The sequence below is a fragment of the Ustilaginoidea virens genome, chromosome 2 (assembly GCF_000687475.1).
Source record: "Ustilaginoidea virens chromosome 2, complete sequence".
In the NCBI taxonomy this organism is placed as follows: domain Eukaryota; kingdom Fungi; phylum Ascomycota; class Sordariomycetes; order Hypocreales; family Clavicipitaceae; genus Ustilaginoidea; species Ustilaginoidea virens.
In genome coordinates this window covers 1,238,967-1,265,369 of record NC_057317.1, presented here as the reverse complement: position 1 = coordinate 1,265,369, position 26,403 = coordinate 1,238,967, and the positions used below count along the sequence as shown (strand labels likewise).

Genomic DNA, 26,403 nt, shown 5'->3' with positions numbered 1-26,403 from the left:
CAAAGCAGAGACACGAGAACCATCCGCAACCTAGGTAGTCAGTCAGAGACGAAGCAGCCGTCGTCGATGGCCGCTTCCGCGTACACACAAACTACAACTGGACCCAGCCAAGGTGCGAGGGCATTCATCGCCCGTCTTGGCGACAAGGGTGGTCAAACTCTGTGCCGGTGGTTAGATGATCCGCCTGTCCGGCTTGTCGGAGGGAAGCAAGGCAGCATACCAAGGAGCAATCTGCGTTGCCTGGGGGATGAGGGAGGCGAGGCTGGCTCCTCGACGATCGGTTCCGGAACACGCTCGTCGTCGAATCTCGCGGCGGCGGGGTGCCTCTTGGAACCGTCGAGCGTGTCTGCGCTGCTTTTGCAGTCCCACGGGTTGTAAAACGACCCGGCGCTGCGCCCGTGAAGGCTGCCGCGTTGTCTGGGCTTGTAGTACGGGTTGCTTGTGGAACAGGAGTAGTCGGTGAACACGGAGCGTGGGTATGCGCCGTCCGCTGGAGCCCTGCCAAAGCAGCCTGTTGTGGTTTGGTTGCCGAGGTTCGAGTCCGACGAGGCCGACGGCATTCCTAGGGGAGCTTGACCGGCGTCGGAATGGCTGCTGCTGCTGCTGCTGTAGTGCAGATTGTGGCTGTCGACCGGAGAGCCGTGGCAGCTCGGGGGAGTGAACCTCGGCGACGGGCACCGGTTCTCCCCGAAGCTGCAGTAGTCGAAAATACTGAACGTGGAGGTTTTGCGCCTAAAGGCACCTTGGGATTGTGGTAGCGAAGCGGAGTCGTTGGCGGCAGCGAGACCGTTTCTGAGGGTCATGTCCTCGAGGGATGCGGGCAACGGCAGCTCATAGGTTTTGCTGCGTGCGAGGGGGGATGATTTTTGCCGGCTGCGATGACCGTCTGGTGCACCAAAGGGGGTCTCTTCGAGCAATGTCTTGTTCCCAAACTCCCATCTCGAGGGCGTGCGTCGCTCCGCATGTGATGTGTCTTGACGCGTATCTGCGTCAGAAGGCATCGCATCCTCGCCCGGAAGAGTTGCCTGTGATGCAAGATGCTTTTCATCCCATGCAGCAGTCGCAGCAGTCGCAGCAGTCGCAGCAGTCGCGGCAGTCGCGGCAGTCGCGGCAGTCTCACCACCCGGACTGCGGCTGCCGCTCATGCAACTGGTGACTGAGCCCGACACCCCTTCTTCTTCGCAAGATTGCGCATTCTCCTCTTCAACATATGGTGCTTGATATTCTGCCGCAGCACTCGATGGGCCGTCGGAATTCCTTTCCCTCTCTTGCGACACGGCGGCTCTTTCAGCACGACGCTGGGCCGAGCCTAACTTGCGGCCCGGGAAGAACGGCGACGACTCGGCAGAGCTAACTGGCACAAAAGCCGCGCTGCTTGACCCCGTAGTTTGGACTCGAAGCTCGGGGAATCTCTTCAACTTGGACGCTGCTACGCCGACTTCCACGTCCGGCAGGTGTGCCGTGGTTTTGGAAGCCTCGCCACCCGAGCGGTCTGTTTTCGGGGAGACAACATCGTCGGAAGCTTGGTTTGGTTTTCCATTCACTTCTTGAGTGCTCTGTTCATATTAGGTTCGAGGGGTCCTTGAAATCACAGCGGGAGGGACTCACCATGTCCAGAACCGAAGTCTCGTATAAGCCTTCTTGCCGCCGGACTTCATCAGTACAGTTGCCGCAGTAATTGGGTAGCAAAGGCTCTCCGGCTCGTCTCTTTTCCTTTTTCTGGAATATCTTGGATCGAACTCTGCCGCAGCCGAAGCAGAAGTGATGCTGGTCCATGATGCCTTTCTCAAGTCGACGTGTTCGACATGCGGAGCAGTAATTGAGAACTGGCTTGTGTCCATTGATGACTGGGAATTTGCGATGAAAATAACGGGACCTAACATGACCGCAGCCGGAGCACAGATGGTGAAGCATAGTACAAGAGGGGCTTTTGCTTCTTTGCTGCGGGCTTCTGCCTCCTCGACCCATCACCGATAAAGGCTGTTGTCTTGCGCCATCACTTACTTCTCTGTCGAAGCCATTTCTCCTCTTTTCCTGATGGATTGAGGCGGCAGTTGAAATTTCCCCAGGTTTCCTTTCCGACTGAATGAAAACTTGCTGACCGTTGCTAAATCTTCGTTTCATCAAGGAATTCAAGAGGTCGTTCAGTTGATCTTGAGCCTGCTGGAGGCGACGCTTAATTTGGTCGTCGTCTGGTTGATTTATGAGCTCTTCCCGGGCCAGATCTATCTTCTGCTGAATGAGCTGGGCCTGACGCAACGATGGTTGCCGTGCTGTGTCGGGCATGACTGTACCAACATCTCTGTGGCTCGGGGATAATGCAGGGCCGGACGTAGGATGAAGAAAATGTCCAGTCGAGCTTTGAGGCATGCAAGCGGGGAGCTGGTACTGCGCAAGTACAAAGAGTCGTTGATTCGCCTTGTTTGCCGCATAGGGCTGGCTTGAGCTGCAGATGTTTGCAGCCTCGTTCAAGCTGGATGCGCCGCCATTGCTGCGCTGTTCGCTCAGGCCTGCCAAGCCAGGAGTTGAGGATCTCAACTTTGAAGTGACCGCTCCACGATCATATGACGACGCAGTACATTTTGAGTGATGCTCCCTATTTCGTACCCTGGATGGAGAAGATCGAGCAGTCTTTCTGGACAATACTCTGCGTTGCACAATCGGACACGAGATCTTGGTGTCAGAGTACTGTCTCTTCCGAACTGTGCGGGCTGATGATACCGTTTCCTGCCCGTCTGGTGGGCTCGCCGTAGCCGTGCTGGACGGGCTGTCGGTGGATCCATCATTGCTGCAGCCGTCATCAAAGCTCCCTGTCGAAAAGCTGTCGTCACCTTTAACCGAGGCGGTTCTGTACCGGAGAGCCACTCGCTGAACGGCGGATCGATCTGAATGCTCGATATCTCGACGTGACGGCAGTCCAAAGAGAGTCGACAGCAGGTCAATCTCTGGCGCGCTAGAAGTTCCAGGCCGCCATCTTTTGAGCCCTCGAGCCATTCTGGAGCCTAATTGTGGCTGTGAAAAACAAACGACTGGGTGGGCCAGAGAGGTCTGACAATGGCATTCTTCACCGTTGGGGGAAGAATGTCGTTTATTGTGTCCTTGAAGCGAGCCGAGCCCAGCTTCACAATGAGACACAAGAGAGCTAGCTTGCAGGTTCACATTGCAAAATCGTCGAGTTAAACTGCCTCCCGTGAGTGGTGTGGTGTGGCAGCTGTCTCGGCAGCTGTCGGGCCCCTGGACGCCTGTCACTGCAAACCAGTTATGCCTCGTTTCTCGCTTCACAACGTGCCCTCGGAACGTCATTTGGTCATGCATCTTGATTATTCTGCTGAACTCATACAGTGATGTACAGTGCAGGCACCAGTTCGTCTTATCTCAACCGGCCAGGTCATTCAGTTTCTTTTCCTATTCATCCCCCCCCCCCAAATTCTCGCAAGCATCCCCATGCAGATTTAGTCGACTCTGAGTACGCGGGCCCCCTTATTCTTGTTCGTTTTCCTCTTCTTTTGTCCTCTCTCAAACGCTGCGGCAGCTGCATGGTCTCTTCCAACATTATCGAGATCCTTGACCTTGTAAATGCGAATGATCCAATTCTCGCTGGTAAAGGCTTCATCCAGGGTGTTAAGGACTGGACCTTGGTCAGGGAGGCGAGAGTTTCTGACCCGGTCTGTGGCTTGACCAGGAGGGAACAGGCTGTGATAATTGTAGTAGGACATTTTGTACCTGGCCTCACAGTTAGCAACGTCGAGTTTCCCCCTTTTCCTTTTGCCTGCAGTAACTTACATCAGGCTGTTCTTCATCGTCTCGGTAGCGTCGCCGTCGACTTTGTATTCGCCGCGGGATGTGAAAAAGTCCCGCTCTTTGACTTCGTCGGGCCAAATGCCTTCGGCGATACGAACCATCCAAAGAAATTTGTTGATGTCGTCACCAGAGTAGCCCAGCAGACCGCCAAACACTACTAGGACGTAATCCACCTCATGTTGTCGCATGATAGGATAACTGACCTCTTCCCTCGAACTCATAGCCTTGCCAACAGTCGCAATGTGTGTGTTGTTCCATGTGTTGTTATCCACCAACGTTGGCCGATCAGCCATGCCGCCGATTTGGTAGCCATAGTCCCACCACGACATGATTTTGGCGTCTTCCTTGGTGTTCTGTCGCAACCATTGATATGCCTCTCTGTAGTCGTCAATGATGTGTTGGCTCCCATCAGGCATACGGCTGGCGAGGACGACTGAAGGGGACGAGTAGGCATTTGACGTGACCCAAGTGCAATGCGTGACAAACATGAGCAGGTACACAATGGCCGAGGCCACGACGATAAACTTTGATGATGAGTGGAAGATACCAATCTTTGGCTTATCGCTGCCTCGGAGTCCAGTTGTTGCCTTGGAAGGTTTCTTAGAGGCGGCGTCGGCGACGATTCTTTCCACTTCCTTGGGATCTGGAGTCTTTGCGGAAACGTATAGGTCAAGCATGCTGGACAGAGCGATAGCCGAGGCCACGCAGACGATGGGGGTCAAGGTCAGCATAAGTCGAACCATGACGCCCGCAAAATAACTCGCAAACAAGGAGTAGACGACAATAAAGACATGCTCATCGCGAAGTTCCTGAAAACACATGTAAACACCAGCAGGGAAGAGCCAGATGAGGAAGCTGAGATCGAAGAAAAAAGCTGGCCAAGCAGTGGGCTGATGCTCGGAAACTGATGCAATAATGGGAATGTGGATCTTGGCATAACCCGTGTCCCACAGAGAGTAGAATCGACCGCTCCAAGGTGCAACGTAACCAAATGATGTCAGGGCAACAAGGGCAATCAAGCCGATGCCAAAAGTAGCAATCAGAATTGTCGCCAGAAAAGTCTGAAACTGTCGGCTAGGAATAGCAGATCGAACGTAATTGATGAAGGCAATCAACTGAAGGAAACCAAAGATGCCTAAATTTTGCGAGTCAGCTTGACGGGTCTCCTCAAGGCCTGGGCCATTTTGAGCATACCGAGGGCGGGCATATGCTCGCTGGTCTTGACGGGGAGGAATCCGACAAAGGGAATCTGCATGCTGGCAATCGTTCCCAAGGCGTACCAGGTGGTGTAGCTGACATAGAGCCGGGTACTGTATCTACCCATGCAGATGAGAACCAGAGCATGGAGGGGTAGCAGGCAAGTGATGAACGCATAACCACCCCACGATGCCACCATGTAGCCATAGAAGAGAGCGCATGAGGCTCCCCAGAGCATTGAGCCCAGTTTCAGGGCCTTTATCCAGAGATAAAAGGTGAAGACGAGGAGGAATATGGCAATGGCCTCATTGTCGTAACTTCCAGCAACAGATCGGGAGATGTAGCCGGGGGCGATGCCCATGAACGCGGCCGCAAGCAGGCCAGCTGATGGCGACGTGGTCATTTCATTAGTAAGAAGATAGGTCGCATAGGCTGTAAGACCAGAAAACGCGGGTGCCAGCAAAACGCAGATGTTACGAATATCGACGGGAACGGTCAGCGCCCTGAGGGCATGGTAGATAACACCACTCGTAACCATGAGACCGGGATAAAGAGTGCCTCCCGTGACGCGACCGAGAGGATGCCACGTTCGGTCATCGAACCAATCCCAAAACTTGTAGAAGCCATTCGAAGCGAGATATTTGGTCGCGCGGAAGTTGAACCAGGGGTCGACTAGATGTCGTCAGTACATGTATATTCAGCATTAACAAGATCAAGAGAAACTGCAATCGTTGACCAACATTCGTGAATGATACTCTCAAACCCTGAAAACAAAACGTCAGCACTTTATGTACGGTCCAATTGTCGAGTATGACTTCAACAGCCTTGTGTGCCAGAGGTCATGAGGGTAAATACGCACGAATCACCGAGAACAGCCGGCTCGAGATGGCAGCTCCGGCGATTAAGCAGAGAATAATGACTCTGAGGAGTGTTCTCGTACTGCTTGAATTGAAGCCATCCTGGCGAAGCGGGACTTCGGTCGTCATAACGGCGACGGGTACGGGGATCGTCGCTTTCCCTGGCGATGGATGAGAAGATCACAAGCCAAGGAATAATGAATTACAAAACTTGAGCTGAGGACAGCTTGGAGCTTTTGGTCAGCTGGAATTACCTACCTGTAGGTACCTACCTCTATCTGATCGTGGCACGGGTGAGCCCATGTGGGTCGCTATCAGCGTTATCCTGCCGTACCTACTATTAGACCGACAATTTTCCGGCCTTTACTAGTCGTCGCATGGGAGAGGAGAGCCTGCCAACTTAGGTACGGAGTACAATTTAGAAAAGGTTCAATGGATTCGTACCAACGTACGCTTCCCTGGTTGGGGCACGGCGCGTCTGAATCGGCAATGCCACTGCGAAGAGAGAAAAGCAAAAGCTGGAAGACGAGGAGCTTTACATTGTCTGGGAATAACTGATCAAGCATGGCTTACCTGGAGATTCGGTAGAATAAAAGCGGGTCTCGTAGGATATGCCTCCTTTCTCAAGCAGAATGGTTCCGATCCGAGGATTGATGCACAGCCTCAGTACAGCAGCTGACCAAAGGCTGAGCTGTGTCAGGTGCCATGATTTAAATACTACAGCTTCCGCTTCCCTCACTATTTTTTCCCTTTTTGACCAGTAGATACCAACTGGAGAATGAAATCACAGCCGTGTTGCCGTCTAATTCTGTGCATATTTTACATCTGTCAAACAGGAAATGTAGGAAAACCTCTATGTAGTAGCGCCTCGCGTTGTCTCCATCATATAACGGTTTTACTGGCATCTGGGCGCATGCAAAAAGGCACGATAGCTTCACCAGCCTTTGATTAAAAGCAGATCCAGAGTTCCGCCCAAACTTTTGTTCCACGATTTCTTCGTACCTGCCACTTCTCCTTAAAACTTGTGATTCCTTTTCTAGGGGTTCTCCTTGGCTAATTTCAGGAGGAGCTTCTCGAGATCGAAGTTCGGGTGGTTGGCGTCAGTAATGACTGTATGCAATGGTTCAGCACGGTATCCATGTTTGGGGCCCCCATGATTGATTGGCCTTGGAGCGTTGAACGAGGAGAATCACTCCATGAAACGTACCTTCGTCCTTGGGGGTAGCGGAAGGAGCTGGGGCGTGCTTCTTCGCATACTCGGCTTTGGCCTGATCTATCAGTTTCTGCTTGCTTTCGTACTCATGCTTAGCATGCTCGGCTCGTTGACTTGAAGTGATCGTTCTTTGGTGGGAAAATCCGTAGAAAACGCCCACGGCGAGCGCGGACCACCGGAGCACCTAAAAGTAACTTGATTAGCATGCCGGGGTTTCTGAAAAAGTAGTCCAAAGGCACGTTCGTGGCTCTCAACTCGCGTGACGATAGGGGATTTGAAAGCGACCCGTTGATGGGAACGAGCTGGGTTGGAGGACCAACATTGACACCAGTTGACGCCATTGAGAAATTGGTCGCGGTGCGCACGAGAAGGACAAGGACGATTGGAAGGCGAGGGCGAGATCGGGGCCTGGCAATTGATGTCGACGGGGCCCTGTCGTGGACAATAGAGGGAATGGCAACGTGGACTGCAAGAGGAAGAATTCAGAGTCACTCGGGAAAACTCGCAGTTCGCAGTTTTCCCGACATAGGTTCGCAACGGCTCGTAGCAGACAGGCGCATGTGGTACCACTCGGTTGCAGTGTTTCAATCACGTGGGCTGGCTAGGTACCTAATTCAGGCGCGCTCGAAACCGCCAGGCACTTGCCCCTGCACCCACCCCCCCTGGATGCGCAGTGCGCACTATTAGCACAAGCACTACTGCGAAGCCAAGGGCCAAACGCGCCGCGCGCAGACCTCCTGTGCTGTCAATGACAGAGCATACAGACTCCAGAGTTGCCCAACTACCTACCTACCTACCTAGGTATGTACCTACCCATCCAACAGGCGCCCTCGACTTCTACCTGGAATTTGAACAAGCCAAAACTGAGCTCATCTTCTGGTCTGTACCTCTGAGTGACAGGTGTTCGATAGGCTGAGCTTTTTTCCCGTTCAGAGTGTTTCTTGCTTTATCGCTGGCTATAAGAAGCTGCTAGGCGTCACCACTGCTAAATCAGCCCAAGGACATTTTCCACCGCAACTTCCCTGACTAACCTATCCCGCCATGATACGTTCGAGAAGGCAATATGCAACAACGCAGAGATGAGATTCTTGCAAAGAAAGCGAAACTTGCCGAGCTAAAGCGACAGAGAGAACTTCGTGCCAGCCAGGCAGGCACCGGCCGTCAGAGCTTAGGAGCATCCGATGTAGGTCCCTAACTTTGAATGTTCCTGGTCTTGCTGCTGCTGACGATGGCCCTCTCCTAGTTGATCTCGCCCACCGCCGGCCGAGCCGACAGTCGTCGAGATCTTGAATCCCTCATCAACAGCCTTGTAGGCGAGAGCCGATCTGGCTCAACAACAACATGTGGTGCCGCGTCTCCAGGCCCTCGAGGTAGCAGACCGAACAGTGTTCTCAGCGCTGGAGAGCTCAGCAATGACACGTCTGAATTTGCAGCGGTCTCGAACGCTCAGGTTACCGCGCCGCCGCCACAGTTAAGCACGACGACTCTAACCACGGTTTTCGAGTGTCCGCCCTCGCCAGTCAAGGAGGTGTTTTCTTACAGCAAAGGAGTCCAAACGACGGATGAGTGGACCTTGCCGACTCGAAACAGAGCACAGTCTGTAGTATCAGAGGCAGGCGACTTGACAGGGACTACCGACTCACCCAACAAGAGACAAAGCAGAAGAGAGAGAGATCGAGAGGAAGAGCTGCGTCAGAAGATTCGTGAGGAGGTCGAAGAGGAGCTAAAGGCGGCCAAGGAGATTCTCACAGACGGCAACTCGGCCGCGCCGTCTCTATCGTCTGCCAACTATCCGTCCAGAGAGCTTACCGCGGAAGAACTGGAAGCTGTCACTCGGTCAGAAGAGTTTGTCGACTTTCTCGACCAGTCCACCAAAGTTATTGAGAGAGCCATTGATCAGGAGACGTACGATATCTTGACAGACTATGCCTTGCAAGGGAAAGACGAGGATGAAGGGGACGAGGAAAGTGGCAACACTGGCGGACGAGGTTCACATAGGGTCAAGGAAGTCACGCAATTTTTCGACGACCGATGGTCCAAGAAGCGAATGATTAGCGCAATTGATTTTTCCCCCAAGTTTAGCGAGCTGCTCCTCGCCTCGTACACGAAGAATCCTACTGCACCTCACGAACCGGACGGTCTTGTTCAGGTTTGGAACACTCACATGCATGATCGACCTGAATATGTTTTCACCGCTCAGTCCGACATTCTTACTGCCAAATTTTCTCCTTATCACCCGAACCTGATTATCGGGGGCTCTTACAGCGGTCAAGTACTTCTGTGGGACACCCGTGCAAAGGCAGCTCCCGTGCAGAAGACTCCTCTGACAGGATTTGGCCATGCTCACCCTATCTACTCGGTCAACGTGGTTGGGACCCAAAATGCGAACAACATCATCTCGTGCTCAACGGACGGCGTAGTGTGCGGATGGAGCATGGATGTCTTTGCACAGCCGCAAGAAATTCTGGAGCTGAGGAATCCTGGCCAGGCCAAAGTCGCCGTGGAGGACGTCAGTCCTACCTGTGTTTCATTCCCTCAGACAGACCCCACGTTCTTCCTGGTGGGAAGCGAAGAAGGCACAATATTCCCTTGCCACAGGTATGATCGCGCTGGTGCCAAAGCCGGGGTGGACAAGAAGATCAGCTACAAGGGACACACTGCTCCCGTAATGTCCGTGGACTTTCATCCGTCAAGGGGCCCGATCGATCTAGGTGACCTGGTCATCTCGTCGTCTCTTGACTGGAGCGTCAAGCTGTGGAAAGTTCGAGCGCCAGCAGCCACGTCCACCATTAGCGCTGGTGACGGTAGCGTTGCGTTTCTGATCGACTTTGTACGAGAAGATGTCGTCTACGATGCCAAGTGGTCCCCGGTGAAACCGAGCGTCTTTGCCCTGGTTGATGGTGCTGGCTGGTTGGAACTCTGGGACATTGCGGTAGAGACTGAGGAACCAATGTCTCGCATCTCGCCAAGCCAGCGTCAGGACGGCAGGACAATGCTTTCAAAGAGCTTGAACAAACTTGCATGGGAGCCCAACGAGGGTAAACGCTTGGCGACTGGCGGAATAGATGGGTCTTTGACAGTTTTCGAAGTTGGCAGTGCTCTGGGTGGCAAGGAAGGGCTGAAGAACGAGGAATGGACCAATGTCAAGAAGCTCGTCAATCGTGTTGGGGCAGTTGGTCTGATGGAGCCATGATTGTACAGGCATGGCCACTTGCTGAGGAAGGAATCAAGGATATGATCTGTTCTGTTCTCTACAATGATCGACAGCTATTGATCCTGCGTACCTGGGTAGGGATGAAGAACGACGAAAACAAGAAATGGTCTGAGAACTGGGGAAACTCTTTTCTCCTGCGTTGTGGTGCCGGCGACCCAGCTTCAACTCGCAGAAAATAATTCAATAGAAGCTCCCTCCCGTGAGAGCGACCTCATGGTCGAACAAAAGCAACTTTTGCGTAGCATGATTTCGAGTTCAAAGATACCTCATCGGAAGTCTCATCCATCACGAGGTCTTGCCGAAAAGCTTCATGGGCAAAGAATATCCAAGGCAACAACTTGAACCAAATTCCCCTACATTCCAGAGACCAATATCCGCCCGATGGCCATCTTAACCTAAACCGAAGCCACTGAATCCTTGCGAAAATCGTGAAAATCACGTGCTTCGAGTAGGAATCTGTTTCCCCACTCGCTCGTCTGTCCGCGTCGATTTTTCGCCAGTTTCTTCGACCACGGATTCGGCGAATCCAGTTCGATTGTACAAAGACCAAGCAGCGGGCGGGCTTGAAAGTATGTTCTTTGCCCAGTGTAGAAGAGGCCCAGACCGTCAGAGACTATGTGCGACGACGTAGGGTGAGTGCGATTCCTACTGCTCCTGGTACTACTATTCATGATGTTATTCAAGCTTCTTGAATTCTGCAATTCCGAAGACCATTCCACGGTGCTTTGTAGACAATTTCTTTCTGAACTCTATTTCCTTTTTTTTGGTTCGAATACATGCAGTCAGGACTACGAATCAATGCTAACAACTGCAATCAGTGCGATGTAATTTCAATCACTCATTCACATGTTCAATGGGCGCGAAATCTGGTTATCATTTGCTTCAGTATCCTAAACTTGGGAGTGCCTCAATATGTGCGCGAAATTCTTCCTCCATCATGTCAATTCTCTCGACATTCTTCCCGATTTCAGAAGCGGCTGTTCCAGGAACAGGAACGATGCAGGTAAGGCCGGTCATTCCAAACGCTCTGCTTTGGCAATCATCTTCACCTGATTAGCGAGCTTGAAGTTGCGTTCAAATGCGCCAGATTGAAACCTTGATGAAGAGTCATGACGCTACCGTTCGATGTCCGAGATTTGCCCGATCCGAAACTCTTCAAGGAGAGTATTACGCTTCCTATTTCTGTTGTGGTTGTCCAGCCTCGGGCTATTATTGGAAAGTATCGACGTCGGCCGAGAACATGCTTAGTTCTACTCCAATGGCACCTTGGTCACAGCTCCTTGGACAATGTCGATGCTGCTCTCAATAGTCACACCCCTCGCTTGCGCCGTCAATGTGTCCCTTATGGCACTGTATGACCAGTTTGGAAGGCGTTTGGAGGCCAGATTTTGTTTACTCTTGGCGAGCTGCCCTCACAGCTGCTACATGGTGCACTCTTGAAGAAGCCCAAACCACCGTACCGAGGCTATACTCTAGGCGTATGTCATTGCTTTTGCAAGTTCTTTGAACTTGTTGCTTTTTCATGGTAATATCACGCGTAGAGAACCAGCAGCTACAAATGCACTTATCGGGTCGAGGTCTCACGAAATGAGCGAGTCAGACTACCCGCCTCGAGAGATGAGGCCGTGCATTCCATGCAAGTTTGGTCTCGCAGCTCGGCGCTTTAGCATCGCATCTCGATCCGTATAGACACATCTAGGCCATCGACACAATATCCCAGCTGTTTCGGACCGTCTTTCAGCTCGACCTCCCTCTTGATCCACCTGCCGGATTCCCCATCCCTGTCTTCTGTCCGAGTTTGACCTTGCGAGTCGGCAGGCTCTCCATCTTTTCCTTGTCCCTCCTCGTCGCCACTCTCCTCGTCATGATCGTCGTATCCTGCCACAGGGTCCCACTCATCAGTCTCCCAAATCAACCGCACTTTTAGCGGCGGCAGCTTGAACAGGTTTCCCGCAATTCCCTTGATAGCATAAACGTCAAACGATTTGGGTATTTTCAGCGTCTTCTTGGATGGGCCACCACTGTAATGGAACGAAACCGTGATGAGACGAGCTTCAAGGTAGGAAGGGTTGATTTCGGTCCGGCGAACTACGTCCGGTTTTCCGTAAAGATCGCACAACGTCCTATAGCGCGGGTGCTGGGCTAAGATGTCGTGCTCAGCGCCTTCGGGAACAGTGGCGAGCTGCCTCGCTATGCGCGACAAGTAGAACATTTCCGCGTTCGTCCGGTCGGCCGGCTTCACGGCAGCAAAGTTCAGGCTCTTGAGGTTGGCAAGGCGGCCGATTGTGAACATGTGCGATTCCTCAGAAGACGACGCCTTCTTTCCATCGTCCTTGGCGTCGTAGACGGGATTGTGGGACAAACGCAGGGCGCTGAGCCCGGGGAAGTGGATCGGGAGCGCGTCAACAAAGTACCATCCGGAAATATTATTGTACGACAGGTCGAGGTACTGGAGGGAGGGGGCGAACACAGGGCCCGAGGCACCGGATCGGGATGCCGATGCAATGTTGTTGCCCTTGAGATGAAGATTACGCAGAGATGTCAGGGAAGCGAGGCTCTCTAGGTCCGAAAGGGCCACGAAGTCGTTGAATTCGAGATTGATGGAGGTGAGATGCGAAGAGAGATGGCAGTAGTTTACGTTGGAAATGTGAGCGAGTTGATTCGATCCGACGTTGAGAGCAGCGAGGCTGGGACAGCGCACGGCGACCGCGCACAGCTCCTCCCAGCTGAGTAGAGTCTCCTCGAGTGATAGTTCGGCGACGCCGCGAAAGGCGTCGCTTACCCCTTCCACGAGACAATCCAACAAGACGTCTCGGAAGCGGTTTCCGCTTCGACGAGGTCGCCAGTCAGCAAAAGCAACCCATCGGCAAGGTGGGAGGACGTGTTGAGGCTCACTTCAGACTCAGTTTGCGTAATTGTCTGAGCTCGGCGCAAATCCGGACCACGGGGTCGATGGTCTCGAACAAGTTCCTGCTCAAGTCGACGTGGACGATGCTCGGGCAGGTGTCGGCTATCGATTCACGGGCATGCTGCTTTGCGACGCTGATGCGCATGCCGTCGAGGATGACGATTCTGAGGTCCGCGATCCGGGACAGCTTGGTCCAGATCTTGTCGAAGCCCACTTCTTCCGCCACCTTGCTCCCGGAGATCCTGATCTGCGATTCCGGCGCTGCGCCGTCCTGGACTCGCGACGCGCCAGAGAGATACTTTTCCCGGAGGGCGGAGAGGAAACCCTGGCTGGCGTCCCTGGGCCGCGACGGCCGAACAAAGGACGCCGCCGTGGAAGATCTTGAGAGACCTTGGGCATCAGGACGTTTAGCGCTTCGCACAACGGGGGCTTGTTTCGGATGCACGGAGCTATCTTACAGGCAAAGTATCGAACCCCTTTGTGCGATCCGTCGTGTTTTCCGCGGGTTGAATCGTCCCACTCGACGCCTAGCCACGAGCCAGAGGTGCCAGCTACCTCGCCGATGAAGCGAACCGTGCAGGCCGCGCCTTCGTACGAGACCCGCTGGCCGACGTGAAACGCTTCGGTCATGCTTGATGAGCACTCGCCAACTCGAAAAGTTCAACCCGAGAGCTCAGAAAGAAGCGCGAGGGACCGTGCCTGTCTTTGTCTGTCTTTGAGCGTTGAGGGCCTCGCGGTCTTGTGGGGGTGGTGAATCGGGGTCGATGCTTGCAGAATCTGGATCTGCTGAGGGAGGTTCCAATCACGCAGTCAATCAATCCAATCAATGCAATCGTTCGATTCAGCGGCACGTTTCGTCTTTTTCCAGTCTTGGCTTATTTTCGATACAAGCTGCTTTTCATCATACAAAGTTCACGAGCTACGTAGTTTTTTTTTTTCCCGTTTTGCATCTGTCCCCAACCCGTCGTCCCGCTTCATAGCTTGCTTGGAGCACCACCAGCAACCACCTTGACAAGAGCGCGACCGTTGCTCAAGCACACCTTGCCGCCCGCGACTTCGGTCACGAAGCGAATCTCCTCAAAGCCGGCCTGCTTTTCGCCCGTGCGCCACACTCGCGTGACAAGCTTGTCGCCCGGCTTGACGGGGCTGGCGAAGCGAGCCTGGTACTCCTTGATATTGGCCGGGTCGCTGCCGCCAAAAGTCTTGAGAATCAGGTGCGCAGTTGTGTTCCAGGAGTACAGACCGTGCAGAATGGCGCCGCCAAAGCCCATCTTCTGACCCGGCTCGGGTGTGGCATGCAGAGGGTTATAGTCGCCGTTCAGGCGGTACAGCAGAGCGGACTCGTTAGAGGTCTGATGCTCCAGCACGGCATCGGGCTGCTTGTCTTTGGGAGGGGGGAAGTTCTTGGTAGCCGGCCCTTTGGGGCCGTGCCAGTTACCCTGGCCGACGAAGAATGAGCTTGAGGTGACTCGGGTGTAGACCTCGTCGGTGGCCGCGTCGACAAGGTCAGTCTCGACCTCGAGGACGGAGCCGGGTCGGCCCTTGTCGTAGACACCCAGAACCTTGGTTCTAGATTCGAATTTTCTGCCTTGGGACGAGGTGGGGATGGCCTTGAGGAACTCAATCTTTCGCTGGCCATCAACTACGCGGCGGTAGTCGAATTCGGGGACGCTGGGAATCTTGACAGCCTTGGACGAGGCATAGAAGTCAACGACTTCCTGCGTCGCTCCCTTGAAGCCTGCATTTGAGAGGCACACGTCAGCGTCCCAACGTCACGTCACAGTCATAATAAGTTGGTTATGCGAGAGTTTGGCAACGGGGCGTACTCAGAACGATGGGATACGTAGGGAAGGCGGCGAATTTGGGGTGAAGCTCCTATCGAATCGTATTAGCCATCCTCAAGATCCCCGATTTCTTTTGAGTAAGAACATTCACGTCCATGCGGGCCGGCCCGTACATAGAGATAATGAAGCTCGTCTGCGGTACAGCCGATGCTGTTGGCAAACAAGAGAACATCTCGCTTTAGCCACGAGACCTCTTGCGGGGGGTACTCGAAACCGACACCGGGACCCGACATGATGACTGCTGTCTTGTCCTTGAGTTACTTTGCTTATTGCCGACGACTGGGGCGAGGCTCAAGTCGCAATAGACGGCAGACTCTGCTCCAGCAGGATGGCGCTCTGAGGATATAGCTGGGCTGTGCCGGCCGGCATTATCGGGTTAATTCTGCGGGAGCCGAGGCATCTGCGTCTTGATTCTGCCTCCCAGGCGGCTAATTGCTCTCCGGCTGGTAACCCCACCTGCAACAGGACGTACGAGGTCTCAGCCCCCGCTTTTTGCCCCTGCCTGGCACTGAATGACGAATCTGTGAAGGTTTAAATGTTTGTACTGAATAACGGCCAGGCTAGCAGCAGCAGGTACTTGCCATCATCAAATCTCTTCGTCTGGAACATTGCATCATGCCACCACCCTCGAATCTCTATTGCGACATAATGTGTGCCGAACTGATCTCGTTTGGCATATTTTTGCAGCACCTTTCCACCCAAACGAACTGTCTCATCTCAAGGCCGCCGGTTAGTGTGCCTCGAGGTCCAGCAGCGGCTCAACCGTCAATGCAATGAACTGCCACAATGATTCGAGAGGCTTGTTTGTTGAAGTCGGCTGTGGGAACATGCACGTAAGAATTGACGCCTTCTCAAACCCAGTAAATTACTTCATGAGATACTCATATCTAGCTCGCCTGAAGAGGCTTGTAGTGTACCGCAACACGGAGCGTGAAATCCTTCCGCTAAATGAAAGGCAAGGGCTAGAGGAGAGAGAGAGAGAGAGAACAGCCATCTCAAGGATAGCCTGTTAACCTTCCAAGGTGCGGCAAATCCCGACGCCGCACAATGACATGAGCCTTTGCTGCCTATCTAAGCCGTCCCTTGGCTTGATCGCACTCCTCCAAGAACCGATATATACCTTCAAAGCCCTCATAGTCCTTCGAATAATGTTTCTCTCCGAGGGTTGGGGAAGGCGACATACTTTCATACCCCTCCATATCTGACATCCACGAGTCTTCATACTGGAATTCATAGACAAATACGTCTCGCAAAGAGAGGTCATCTTCCGAACTTGTCTCTCCAGAGTCGAGTTCGCGGCCCTTTAGCGACCGTGCTGTTCCGTCAGGTGGACTAGTCGTTCGCTCGAATTCAGGCGCGAATGGAAACTTCAATGCATCGTGGGCTCCAACGTTTCCATCAAATCCAGCATCTTGGCCCACGATACCGCGCTGTATGCCTATTTCGTCGCAAAGTTGTTCAACTGCGAGGGCACCAACACCCGGGAAATGAACACGGATTCTGTCACTCCGCTCCAGAGAGATTCTTAGCGCACCAACTGCGGACAGCCGGCGTATATCCGACTCAGTTTTTGCCAAATCATGCAGGCCTCGTTGAAAGTCGGCAAAAAGGACGTCGAGAAAGCCTGCCATGTCGAGAGTGGCGGGTCGGGTCGCGGGTGAAGCATCAAAGTCAGGAAACGTGAATGCGGATGTAGAACCAGCTAGAGGGCCTACAGCCGTGATAATAGGACTAATCCGAAAGTCGATAAAGGATCCGAGAACAGGCCGGGGAGAGCTTGACAGCTTGGTCATCACTTCGTCTTCAATTTTGGAAATGGCGCGGTATTGGTGCTCTCCATGAGGCCCGGCACCATTGTACCGGACCTTTTGGCCCGATAGAAAGAATGCCCTCACTGCTTGGGAGACATTCTGAACCACCTGAGCTGAAGCTGCAGGAGTGTGACTAAAATATCTAGCGCTCCCGCCCAGGCTGTATCCTCCGGCCGTTCGTGGCATAGCACCGCCAGTCAGGTTTGGACGAAGAGTGCTGGCAAAGGGGGCACGACCTGAAAACTGAGCAAGACGTCGGGAGGTGTTGGAGGATGGCAGCTTGGATCGGTCGAATCGAGTGTTGAGAGTGTGCTCTGACCTGAAGTATCGTCGTATAACAAGGTTCATACACCGAGCTGGGACAGTTGGAAGCCATCTTGAGGTCCGTTTATGTTGTTTGAAGAGAGCTGCTGAACGGATTGGCTGGCGGCCAGTACAGCCGCCTCTGGCTTGTACTTGGCCCTGGAACGGTTTTGCAACATCGGCCAATCTATTGCGAAGGGCTTTGGATGCCTTTGTCGTAGCGACCCGAAAGAGGCGAAGGGCCGCTGGACCCCATACTGCCCCTTGGGACGCCATGCTGGTGGTTGCTGCTTGGTCGTTTCCAGTGGTGAACAAACGAGGATCAACTGCCTCTTGAAGTTGGCCGACCAGACTTTATGGCCCAGCTTTATAGCGGGCTGACATTGGCCGATTCACTCTTCAAGTTTCGCCACTGAGCATGTGTTTGTACGGAAGTAAGTACTGAGGGGCCAGATGCACAGCCACAATGCCATGATGAGATGCCGGCTGCGAAGTGCGGAAGTCACTAATCTCTTTTGGGTCTAGTGGCTTTCTCCACCTTAACTAGGACTTTTCTCACAAAAAAATTTCTGAAGCTCCCAGACTTTCCTTCTCTTATTACACGACACCACACATGAAATTCGGGATGCATAGCAGATGCTCGTCAATCCCACGTGAATCATGGTGGTGCTGACGACTTACGGTACGGAATTTTTCTCATTCGCACCGACCTCCTTTTTCTTTACACTCTCCTGTGATGAATTCCTTACACGAACAATCCAATGCAGACAAGCACCGTGGTGATTTATTTACTCTAGAATTACACTGAGGAAGCATCAATTTACGCTTTTTATACACACATCTCACGAATGGTGCTGACAAAGCCAGAAGCTTAGGCCCTACTGCTGATGGAAAAGAACTCGGTTCTAGGCACGTCGGTATGATGAAAAGGTTTGTTCATCTCCATCTCACATGGTTTTTCTTCCCTTTGCGTGATGATCAAACCGACGCCTTAGGGATTCCTCATGCTTAATACATAATGTGGATACCGTTGTATAAGTTTCAGCCTTGTCTGACTGCATTCAATCGCACCTCACTTTCTAAACATGGAGACGGCTTGGCCAGAAGTTGCTAATTTGTGTCATGACAGGTATTTCCCCTCTTTTTGGTTTCACAGTCGCAGCCGCTTTATGATGAAGATTTGAACGAACGGGCGGACATAATGAGCCTCGCCAACTTGCATCCTTGAAAGCAAGGTCGTACAACCCTTGTGGTGCAAGATTGGCAGGGCCTCTGGATGACACTTCGTCACCTGATAGCGGCGTTTTACTTGCTGGCGCGTCAAGCATGCTCCTGGCTTTCAATTCTAACTCATTTGTGGAAATAGGTAAATACAAAGTTTTGTTGAACATGTCGACGACTGTGATGAGATCACTATAGTATTCACACTGTTTGATTCGCTATCAATTTATTGATCAGTGGAACATGAACACAATTGCAATTTCTGATGTCTTTGGTAAGTGAGGTTATATTGATGTGAGGAAATATATTCGAGGCCTATCACACTAACTTGATTCAGATTATTTTTTGGGGGGGGAAAATGCCCGTGTCTCGGATTTTCGAACCTTGACTGATGATCGCCTCAAAATAGGTCTGTTGATTTGAATCAGTACTGAGACTGCATGTTACTCCTGGTAAGCACATTTGCAAATTTTCTTTCTGTGTGCAACTCTCGCCATCGGGATGATTTTTAGATATTAGCTCTAGCTGAGTTCATCGTGATGAACGTCTTTCCTGTTTCACCTTGGAGAACTGAACTGGCCCAAATACTTTCTTTGACAACTTCAGCCATTTGCTTTGGAGGCACAGCTAACACCGACGAACAAACAGGTGCCAGCAAACCCCACGATTTGCAGATGCTCACTTCGTAGAAATATAGATGAAGGACACCGTTACCGATCTAGGTCTTTGAACATGTTTTTCTTATTTAAGGATGCATGAGAATTACCGCCGCAATATATTTTCTCCATATAAAACTGGATATTATAGCTCTCCTTTTTGTGGTTGCATTTGAAGACGCGCATTCATGCCCACGATACAACGGATAAGATCCCAGTCGTCGTTGGCGCCAACCCAGTCAGTAATGACAATGCCAGTTCCAGCAGTGCCAATCTTGAGTTGTTGGCGGCCTTTTCCCTCTTCGCCATGCGATCCGCAAAGATATTCAATGATGGCAGGATTGACCTTGGCGGCGATTCGCTCCGGCCAGCAGGTGGCGTTGAAAAAATTGCTGGCGCTGAGGAAGTTGATGAAGAAGGGGGGCGGATGAGCTTCGGCATTGTAGTTTGGCATTCCGGCCAGGGCAAAGGCCTGCTCAGCAGCCCGCTCTAGTTGCCCGTGGCTGTACTCGATCTTCTTTTCAATATTCTGACTCTCGCTGATTTCGTAAAAATCCTGGATACGGAATGCGCCGCTTCCGCCGACACCATCCTCGCAGTTGTCGGGCCATTCATGAGCGTCGATGCCGTAACCATGCTCTGCCATTTCGTCTTCAAGACCAAATCGACGGACCAGGACGATCTTACCACGAGCTTGACCCAAGGTGGGGAACTTGGGTTCTACCCACCAGCGGTCTTGTTGTTTGTCAAGGTAGCCGTGCTTGAGGTACCTTGCCATCTGCCCGTCACTGGCCTTGCCTGTGCCTTCTCGCTTGACGCTCATTATAATCGCCTCGCTAGGGTTCTCTTCCAAGAAGCTGTAAATGTCATGGAGCATATCCGCAAAATACTTGCTGCCGGTGAGCGAGATGGGGAACGCGCTGTGCACAAGGGTGAGGACGTCGTCGTCTTTACTGGCCGAGACGCGGACGTCAAGGAAACGGACGCCGTTGCGCAGTTGTTGGGGAACACCGACGGCCTGGCAACGCACCGAGGGCAGCGCGGTATGGCAAGTGGGAGAGTTGTGAGTGCCGGGGATGGAGAGGACGCTGAGCGGCCACTCGTCGTCCAGCTCACCCATCCATGCATTTAGTTTTGCGGACGAGAAGATGGCGATCAAAGGGTCCGTGGGAATATACACAACCGTCAGCTCGTGAGGCCCGTCGTCCAGCTTCTTCATGACGGCCGATTTGGAGCTAGGGCTCGGAACATCCGTTTGATACCGATGCTGTTCAGTTTCAAAGGTCAATCGCACAATCTCTTTTCCCGGATCAGCAGCCTGGATGTCGGTCGGTCGTATCTGGAAAGGCTCGACACGAACGGAAACGTCATCGTTCCTGATGGAGTCGCCTCTGGGATGGAACTGGTGCTTGATTGTCTCGGTGGCATTCAGGAAACCTGTAATGGCAGTCGTCACGTTTGACAGGCCGTTTCTTGCCTGCTTCATCTTCTCGGCCTCGAATCTCTCGACATGGACGAGATCGATTGGATGAGTTGTGAGGTTGCGGATGGCAAAGGGCGCCATTGTCGCAGGCGCCTCCGAGTCTCGACTGCGACGGCAGGTGAGGCAATGAAGCATTCGGCCAGGTACCGATTAGCCGGCAGACCAAAAGAAAATCGGCAGGTTTGGGAGGGAGGAAATGGCGCGACGATGCAAGGAATCTGCCAGGGGTCAAGTCGGTTCACTCATGAGGGAATGGTTTCAGCACCACGAAGGAAAGAGACGAGGAGAAGAGCAAAGAATGACGGCTTCTTTTTTTCTTTGGCTTGAGCCTTTGGCCCATATCCCTCCGCAACTTGGATCCGGAAGTGAGTGGATCCCCAGAAGAGAACAAGGGCCAAGTTGGAACTTGGGCGAGTGGGGAGGGGAGCTCAGGCAGCGTCGAGAAAAAGCAAAAAGGCTTGCTGACGGGTGGCAGGCGACATTTGGAAGGCAAGGGAGCATGGTATGTGTACATGCTGCGCCTCAACCAGCTGCTGAGGCTTTTGCCGCGAAAAGCGGAATATCAGCTGCTGCTTTGAGCCAACATCTACGGCGTACTCCGTACGTGTACGCTGGCAAGAGTTGGACATCAGCCAGAGGGTGCCGAGTAGCGACAAGTCATCTATCAAAAGAATACGTGTACTTTTGGCAGGGCCACCAGCGCTGCATCAATGCAGCGGAAGCTGTCTCGGCAACGCAACCTTGTCTGTTGGCTAGGCAGCGCGTTGGAGAGGGTCACGCACGGGTGGTTGGTTAGACGACCTGCAGATGGATGAATGGCGTGCAGCGGTTTCAGCAACTTCCTCGGCGTCTGCTAGAGTAGGATGACGATGATGTGATGACGAGTCATTACATGAAACATTTGATTTTTTAGATGTTGACGCAAATTTCACAGGTTTCCTGGGGCGAAAAAAAAAATATGAGGAAGAAGAGATGCAGAACAGCGATAGATCAAAACCGAAAGACATAGCATGCGGCGTCGAGACGCAGCAGAAATGTGAACCAAACAGGATGAAAGCTAAAGACATGTATGCTGGCTCCAGCAGCGCGGCCAAAAGGGGTATCCCAACACTCCAAAAGCATAAATCTGCACGGATTTTTATTGACCGGGGAGAAGGAGAAAGAAAGAAAAAAGAAATGGAACGACAGTATTGACAGGTGACGCGGACAACAGAAATGTCCGACAGAGCAGGCATTGATGAAGAAGGCCAGGCGAGGGGAGAGCGCCGGGATGCATCAAAAGGCGGATTGGATTGGCTGGCATTTTGGACTAGGACCTCGGGCGTTTCGGAGGGCTGGGCGGATGTGCATCATGACCGTGACCGTGATCGTGAAGCTCCGGCTCGTCCCTCTGCCGCCGCAGCCGATTCCATTGCCTGGCGAGGACTTGGTTGATGACGTTTTCGTTGCCGACAATGTTGCCGGCTCCTTGGACCTCGAGGCCAGCATCGACCTTGATGTTGACGGGACGCGGCCGGCCGTCTTCGTCGACCATGGGGATGCCGCAGTGGCCGGAGCTGTTCTCCTGAATGGCGTTGACGACGGCGCGGGCAATGGCGTTGGCGTGGTCGGCGGGGGTGTCGTTGATGCAGACGAGGTTGTGGTTGCTCGAGATTTTGACCGAGGTGTTGATGCGCAAGCAGATGGGGGACTGGCCCTGGTCCGAGTCGCCGTCGTCCTCGTCCGCGTCTGAGGGGGCGGGGATGGGGGGGATGAGCGAGGCAAAAGGCGCGCGGTCCATCAAGACGGGTTGGTGCAGCAGGGAGGCCATGTGTTGCGACGGTCTTGCGGCGGCGGCGGCGGCGGCGGCGGCTGGCAGGTTGACGCGCGGGTGAGGAGAGTATGCCGGAGGAGGAGAAGGCTGAGCAGCGGCGGCGTCTTTGGAAAGCATGCCCTGGATGTCGAGGGGAGCGAGGGACGCAGTATCCATGGTGATGGTGATGGCGCACCGGGGAGTCGCGACCCGACTTGTGCTTCGGTCAGGATAGTATATATGTATATAAATAAATATATGTATATGTGTAGTGAGAAGCCGAGTGGAACAGCACGACTTGACTTGGGTAGTCAGACTTCTGTATAGTCAAGGTCGTTGAGAGAAACCCCGGCGGCGGAAGCGACTGGCAGTCAATGCCGTGCTGGGAAATAGCTGCAAGATGGAATATATAAATACCCAGCTGCGCAAGCCGACCAGGGACGGAGATTTTCTCCGCCGGTGTGCCCGGGAGGTTTTACGCCCACCCGATCACGCTGTTTTTTTTTTTCTTCTTTTTTTTTTCCCTCTTGCTTGTTTCCTTGGGAGGTCAACTTTCTTTGTGGCGGCCTCGGGGGGCTTTTCCTGCTCAATGAGGGTGTGCTCAGCCAGATGCGAGAGCCTGCCTCGCCAGCGTGCCGATCTGACTGGACCAGACTGTCGACACAGGGATGCCAGCTCGTCCCCCGCTTCTCCCTGCGCCTTGCGTCTATCCGCGTATGAGCAGAGCACAACAGGCGCCCGGAGGCGGTTGTCGCGATGGTGATGGGTGGTTGGTTTTTTTTTTTTGTTTTATGTTTTCCTTTTTTTTGGGGGGGGGAAGGAGGGGAACAGAGAGCTAGCTTGTCTGGGTTGCTCGGTGTGCCGGGAGCTCTGGTCGAGAAACGTACGTCGGATGGATAGTACGCTGCAGGTGCTTGTCTTGTCGGTATATATATTGCCAATGCTTTGGGTTTGTCGATTCGATTTTTTTTTCGATTTGTGATGCTTGTTGAAGTCTGTCTGGTGCTGGCGTCTGGGCAGGGTGGTCGGGTCACACGCGGGGGCGCGGGCTGGCACCTGCATCATCGACACGGGTAGCTGCTGCTCCTTGTGCTGGGCTGGTACCTACCTAGGTAGGAGGCACCCACCAGCCAGGTAAGGAGGTAGGAGGCTCCTGCCAGGTAAGGTAGGTAGGTACCTAGGTACATGGGCATTGATGTCAATTGTAGCGCGCACTACGGCCCCGCTCGCTGCACACTGCACACACACCCCCTCCGTCTGGTTTCTGCGGCCGCCTCGTCCGTCGTCTGTCGTCCGTCGTCGTCTGTGTAGGGGACTGCGAAGAGAGGCAACGCAACGGCTGCGGGATTCGTGCCGGAGCTACAAGACAACAGGACAACAGGACGAGACGTCGATACGGGATGGCCTGGCTGGAATGGTCGGAAACGAAGCGCGCTCCACGGAGTACCGGCTGCAGAGGTACGAATCCCGCCGCCCAGTCCACGATGCACGATGCACTCTAGCATCCAGCTCAGCATCCAGCCAGCCCAGCATCCAGCCCAGCATCAGTCCAGCTCCATCACCGCTGGATAGCCTCCCTCCGTAACCGCCGAAGTCGTCTGGTGGCATTCTGCAACGCACACCGCGGCATTGGCCCCCTTGCCCCCAATCCACCACCCCTTTGGTCCCTCCCCCCCTGAGATGAATGCGTCCTGCTTGCGGACGCGACTGAATCATCAATGGTGGCCATTGGCCCGAAATAAAACAATGCACCGGGGCTGGCCTCGATTTTGGTGCAACAGCACAATGGGCGAGTACGGAGTAGGGCTTTGCACAACGGCCTCGGACGCATGGGTCGACTCGTCAATGCAGGAAATCTCGCCCTTGCCAGCATTCAAAAGGCCCGCCTGACCTGGCTATGGCTGCCCCCGGCTCTTTGTCTGCCGGCGGAGCAGAGCACCGAGTCCCCAGTAACGAACGAGCACAGGGATTCTCGATTTTTTTTCTTTGTTTCATTTCTTTTTGGGGAGGAGGGGGGCCTCTGGGGAAATCATGATTCGAGCTCCCTCCACAATGTGGGATGGCGGAATCTTGCAGGTGGCTGGGGGGGGGGCTTTCTCCCCTTCCCCCTGTCCGATGCTTTTCGGCTCCAGATCATCGACTTCTCCCGTGGGCTTTACCAGCTCTACGGGTCAGGTCCCGCCATGGACCGCGAGACGCGGCGCGGAATCCATCCCCATCTCTGACTTGACGTGGCTGGCGGGCTTGACGTGGCTACGGAAGAGGACGGACGGAGACCCAGTAACGACGTCCATCAAGAGTACGGAGTACTCGATCACAATGTGTGCGAGTTGTCATCAGAGGGAAATTATCCCGGGGGGGCAGCCGTTGCCATTGACTGAGCCAGGATCATCGGTTTCGGCAGACTCGTCATGGGAGTATGAGTATGAGTACGGAGTACAGAGTACGTATTGTACGCTCAGCCTGGGTCATTGAATGGGTGCGTGGTGTTCAACCTACCCTTTTCATTTACGCAACGCTGCTTTGTGCGCATGCGAGCAGGGTTGCCTGACGAGATATCACATATGCTGGGCTCATCCTGCCGGTGATGCATCATGACAGAAGAAAGCCCGATGTAACGACCGAAGGAGTGGTGTCCAAGCGACGGGGGACAAGGGCAAGGGGGCAGGACAAAGGGGATTGTGTCTCTTCCGCCCATGCTTTTTTTTTCCTTTTCACAAATAAGCTTGGAGATGAGTCGAGGAGGCATGATGCAAGTCAGTACGTACGTGACGAGTAACAGGATATGGATGGACGAGAGGAGCCCATCTATCCGCGCCATCCGTCGTCATGCGCACATGCTGCGCGCGCGCACGCTGCAGGATTGCTGGAAAGGTTGGCGTACGGAGCATGGCGACGGGCTGCTGCTGCTGCGGCTGTTGTAGCTGCGGCTGTTGTTGATGCCAATGTCTGGTTGTCGATGCGGCTTTGCTATTGTCCCGCCGTGCTGATGCTGGGGTTTCCTATTGTTGTCAGCCATCGGGCTGAACAAGGCTGGGGCCCATTGACCTCCCGATTGGGCCTAGCGCCCGTCCCGGCCCAGCCGCTTCGGCAGCCGCGACGCCGCGACGCCGCGACGCCGCTTGCACTTGGGCTGGCCCCGCCCAGGGTTCGTCGTGCCCCGTCAGATTTTTTTTTCAAGATTTCAAGAGACGCAGGCAAGGCGGGCAAGGCAAGCCTGCGAAAAGGGAAGCGCGCCAGCTTGCTTACCCGTGCTTGGCTGGGGGGCTTGTGAAATAAGCTCTGGGGCTGTTGTGCTCCGCATGTGCTCCGTGCTAATGTCAATCGTGCTGGACGGGGTGCCAGGAACCTGCCGACTGGTTGTGATTGATGGTTGTACATAGCTTGTAGCTTGTAATGTCGGGGCTGTGTGTCTGTCTGTCTTGTCTGTCTGCTGCCTGGCGTGCTGCCTGTAATCTCCGTACTCTCAGTGCTGCGGCCCGCTGTCATGTCCCAGCCGACAGTGCCGAGTGCCCGGCCCAACCGGCGGACATGGAAATTGCGCGCCAGCATCCGCCCATCTCACAGCACAGCACAGCACAGCACAGCACAGCACAGCACAGCACAGCACAGCACAGCACAGCACAGCACAGCACAGCACAGCACAGCACAGCACAGCACAGCACAGCACAGCACAGCACAGCACAGCAGCCAACCGCCAACTCATGCCGCGCGGGACAACACCAGGTCAAACGTGCCATCATCAGTCGCCGCCGCCTTGCATCAATGACGGTTCCACACCTGACACCCCAGCAACAATGGCCAGGCAGTTCATCACGCCGGAGACCCCGACAGACAGACAGCCATCCATCCATCCATCCATCCATCCATCCATCCATCCATCACATGTCCCGCGTCCATCCACTCCGCTCAGTCCTGCCCGCCCAGCCATCGCCGCCGCCACAAAAGGCACATCTGGATTCCAGACATTGGCTCTTCCAACTCGCCCTCTTCCCCTCGACACGCCACCACCACCACTACCACCACCACCACCACACCCCGGAAAAGGAGCTGGCGAGACAAAAGGGGGCTGTCTCGGTTCCAGCGACGTGGTACAAGGCTTC

At 53.8% G+C, this 26,403-nt stretch overlaps 9 protein-coding genes across 9 annotated transcripts; 1 reads left to right on the top strand and 8 right to left on the bottom strand.

Annotated features, from left to right (window-relative positions):
- Positions 1-124: 124 nt before the first annotated feature.
- Positions 125-1,776, bottom strand: UV8b_02107 (uncharacterized protein; the record flags this gene model as incomplete). The annotated part of the gene is made up of 3 exons (XM_043139605.1): positions 125-159; positions 221-1,556; positions 1,609-1,776. The coding sequence occupies 3 exons, from the start codon at positions 1,774-1,776 to the stop codon at positions 125-127; spliced, it is 1,539 nt and encodes a 512-aa protein (XP_042995539.1).
- A 1,676-nt stretch (positions 1,777-3,452) lies between these two features.
- UV8b_02106 (uncharacterized protein) lies at positions 3,453-5,984 on the bottom strand (the record flags this gene model as incomplete). The annotated part of the gene is made up of 5 exons (XM_043139604.1): positions 3,453-3,723; positions 3,784-4,936; positions 4,996-5,670; positions 5,739-5,762; positions 5,858-5,984. 5 exons carry the CDS (start codon positions 5,982-5,984, stop codon positions 3,453-3,455), a joined length of 2,250 nt encoding a protein of 749 aa, XP_042995538.1.
- A 907-nt stretch (positions 5,985-6,891) lies between these two features.
- UV8b_02105 (uncharacterized protein) lies at positions 6,892-7,409 on the bottom strand (the record flags this gene model as incomplete). The annotated part of the gene is made up of 3 exons (XM_043139603.1): positions 6,892-6,965; positions 7,063-7,252; positions 7,389-7,409. The coding sequence occupies 3 exons, from the start codon at positions 7,407-7,409 to the stop codon at positions 6,892-6,894; spliced, it is 285 nt and encodes a 94-aa protein (XP_042995537.1).
- A 722-nt stretch (positions 7,410-8,131) lies between these two features.
- UV8b_02104 (uncharacterized protein) lies at positions 8,132-10,261 on the top strand (the record flags this gene model as incomplete). The annotated part of the gene is made up of 2 exons (XM_043139602.1): positions 8,132-8,251; positions 8,312-10,261. 2 exons carry the CDS (start codon positions 8,132-8,134, stop codon positions 10,259-10,261), a joined length of 2,070 nt encoding a protein of 689 aa, XP_042995536.1.
- A 1,684-nt stretch (positions 10,262-11,945) lies between these two features.
- Positions 11,946-13,820, bottom strand: UV8b_02103 (uncharacterized protein; the record flags this gene model as incomplete). The annotated part of the gene is made up of 3 exons (XM_043139601.1): positions 11,946-13,110; positions 13,178-13,580; positions 13,649-13,820. The coding sequence occupies 3 exons, from the start codon at positions 13,818-13,820 to the stop codon at positions 11,946-11,948; spliced, it is 1,740 nt and encodes a 579-aa protein (XP_042995535.1).
- A 344-nt stretch (positions 13,821-14,164) lies between these two features.
- Positions 14,165-15,267, bottom strand: UV8b_02102 (uncharacterized protein; the record flags this gene model as incomplete). Its single annotated transcript, XM_043139600.1, has 3 exons — positions 14,165-14,928; positions 15,017-15,065; positions 15,148-15,267. The coding sequence occupies 3 exons, from the start codon at positions 15,265-15,267 to the stop codon at positions 14,165-14,167; spliced, it is 933 nt and encodes a 310-aa protein (XP_042995534.1).
- Positions 15,268-16,101: 834 nt separating this feature from the next.
- Positions 16,102-17,424, bottom strand: UV8b_02101 (uncharacterized protein; the record flags this gene model as incomplete). The annotated part of the gene is made up of 1 exon (XM_043139599.1): positions 16,102-17,424. One exon carries the CDS (start codon positions 17,422-17,424, stop codon positions 16,102-16,104), a length of 1,323 nt encoding a protein of 440 aa, XP_042995533.1.
- A 1,746-nt stretch (positions 17,425-19,170) lies between these two features.
- On the bottom strand, positions 19,171-20,589 carry UV8b_02100 (uncharacterized protein; the record flags this gene model as incomplete). Its single annotated transcript, XM_043139598.1, has 1 exon — positions 19,171-20,589. The coding sequence occupies one exon, from the start codon at positions 20,587-20,589 to the stop codon at positions 19,171-19,173; it is 1,419 nt and encodes a 472-aa protein (XP_042995532.1).
- A 1,228-nt stretch (positions 20,590-21,817) lies between these two features.
- On the bottom strand, positions 21,818-22,477 carry UV8b_02099 (uncharacterized protein; the record flags this gene model as incomplete). The annotated part of the gene is made up of 1 exon (XM_043139597.1): positions 21,818-22,477. The coding sequence occupies one exon, from the start codon at positions 22,475-22,477 to the stop codon at positions 21,818-21,820; it is 660 nt and encodes a 219-aa protein (XP_042995531.1).
- Between the last annotated feature and the right edge of the window lie 3,926 nt (positions 22,478-26,403).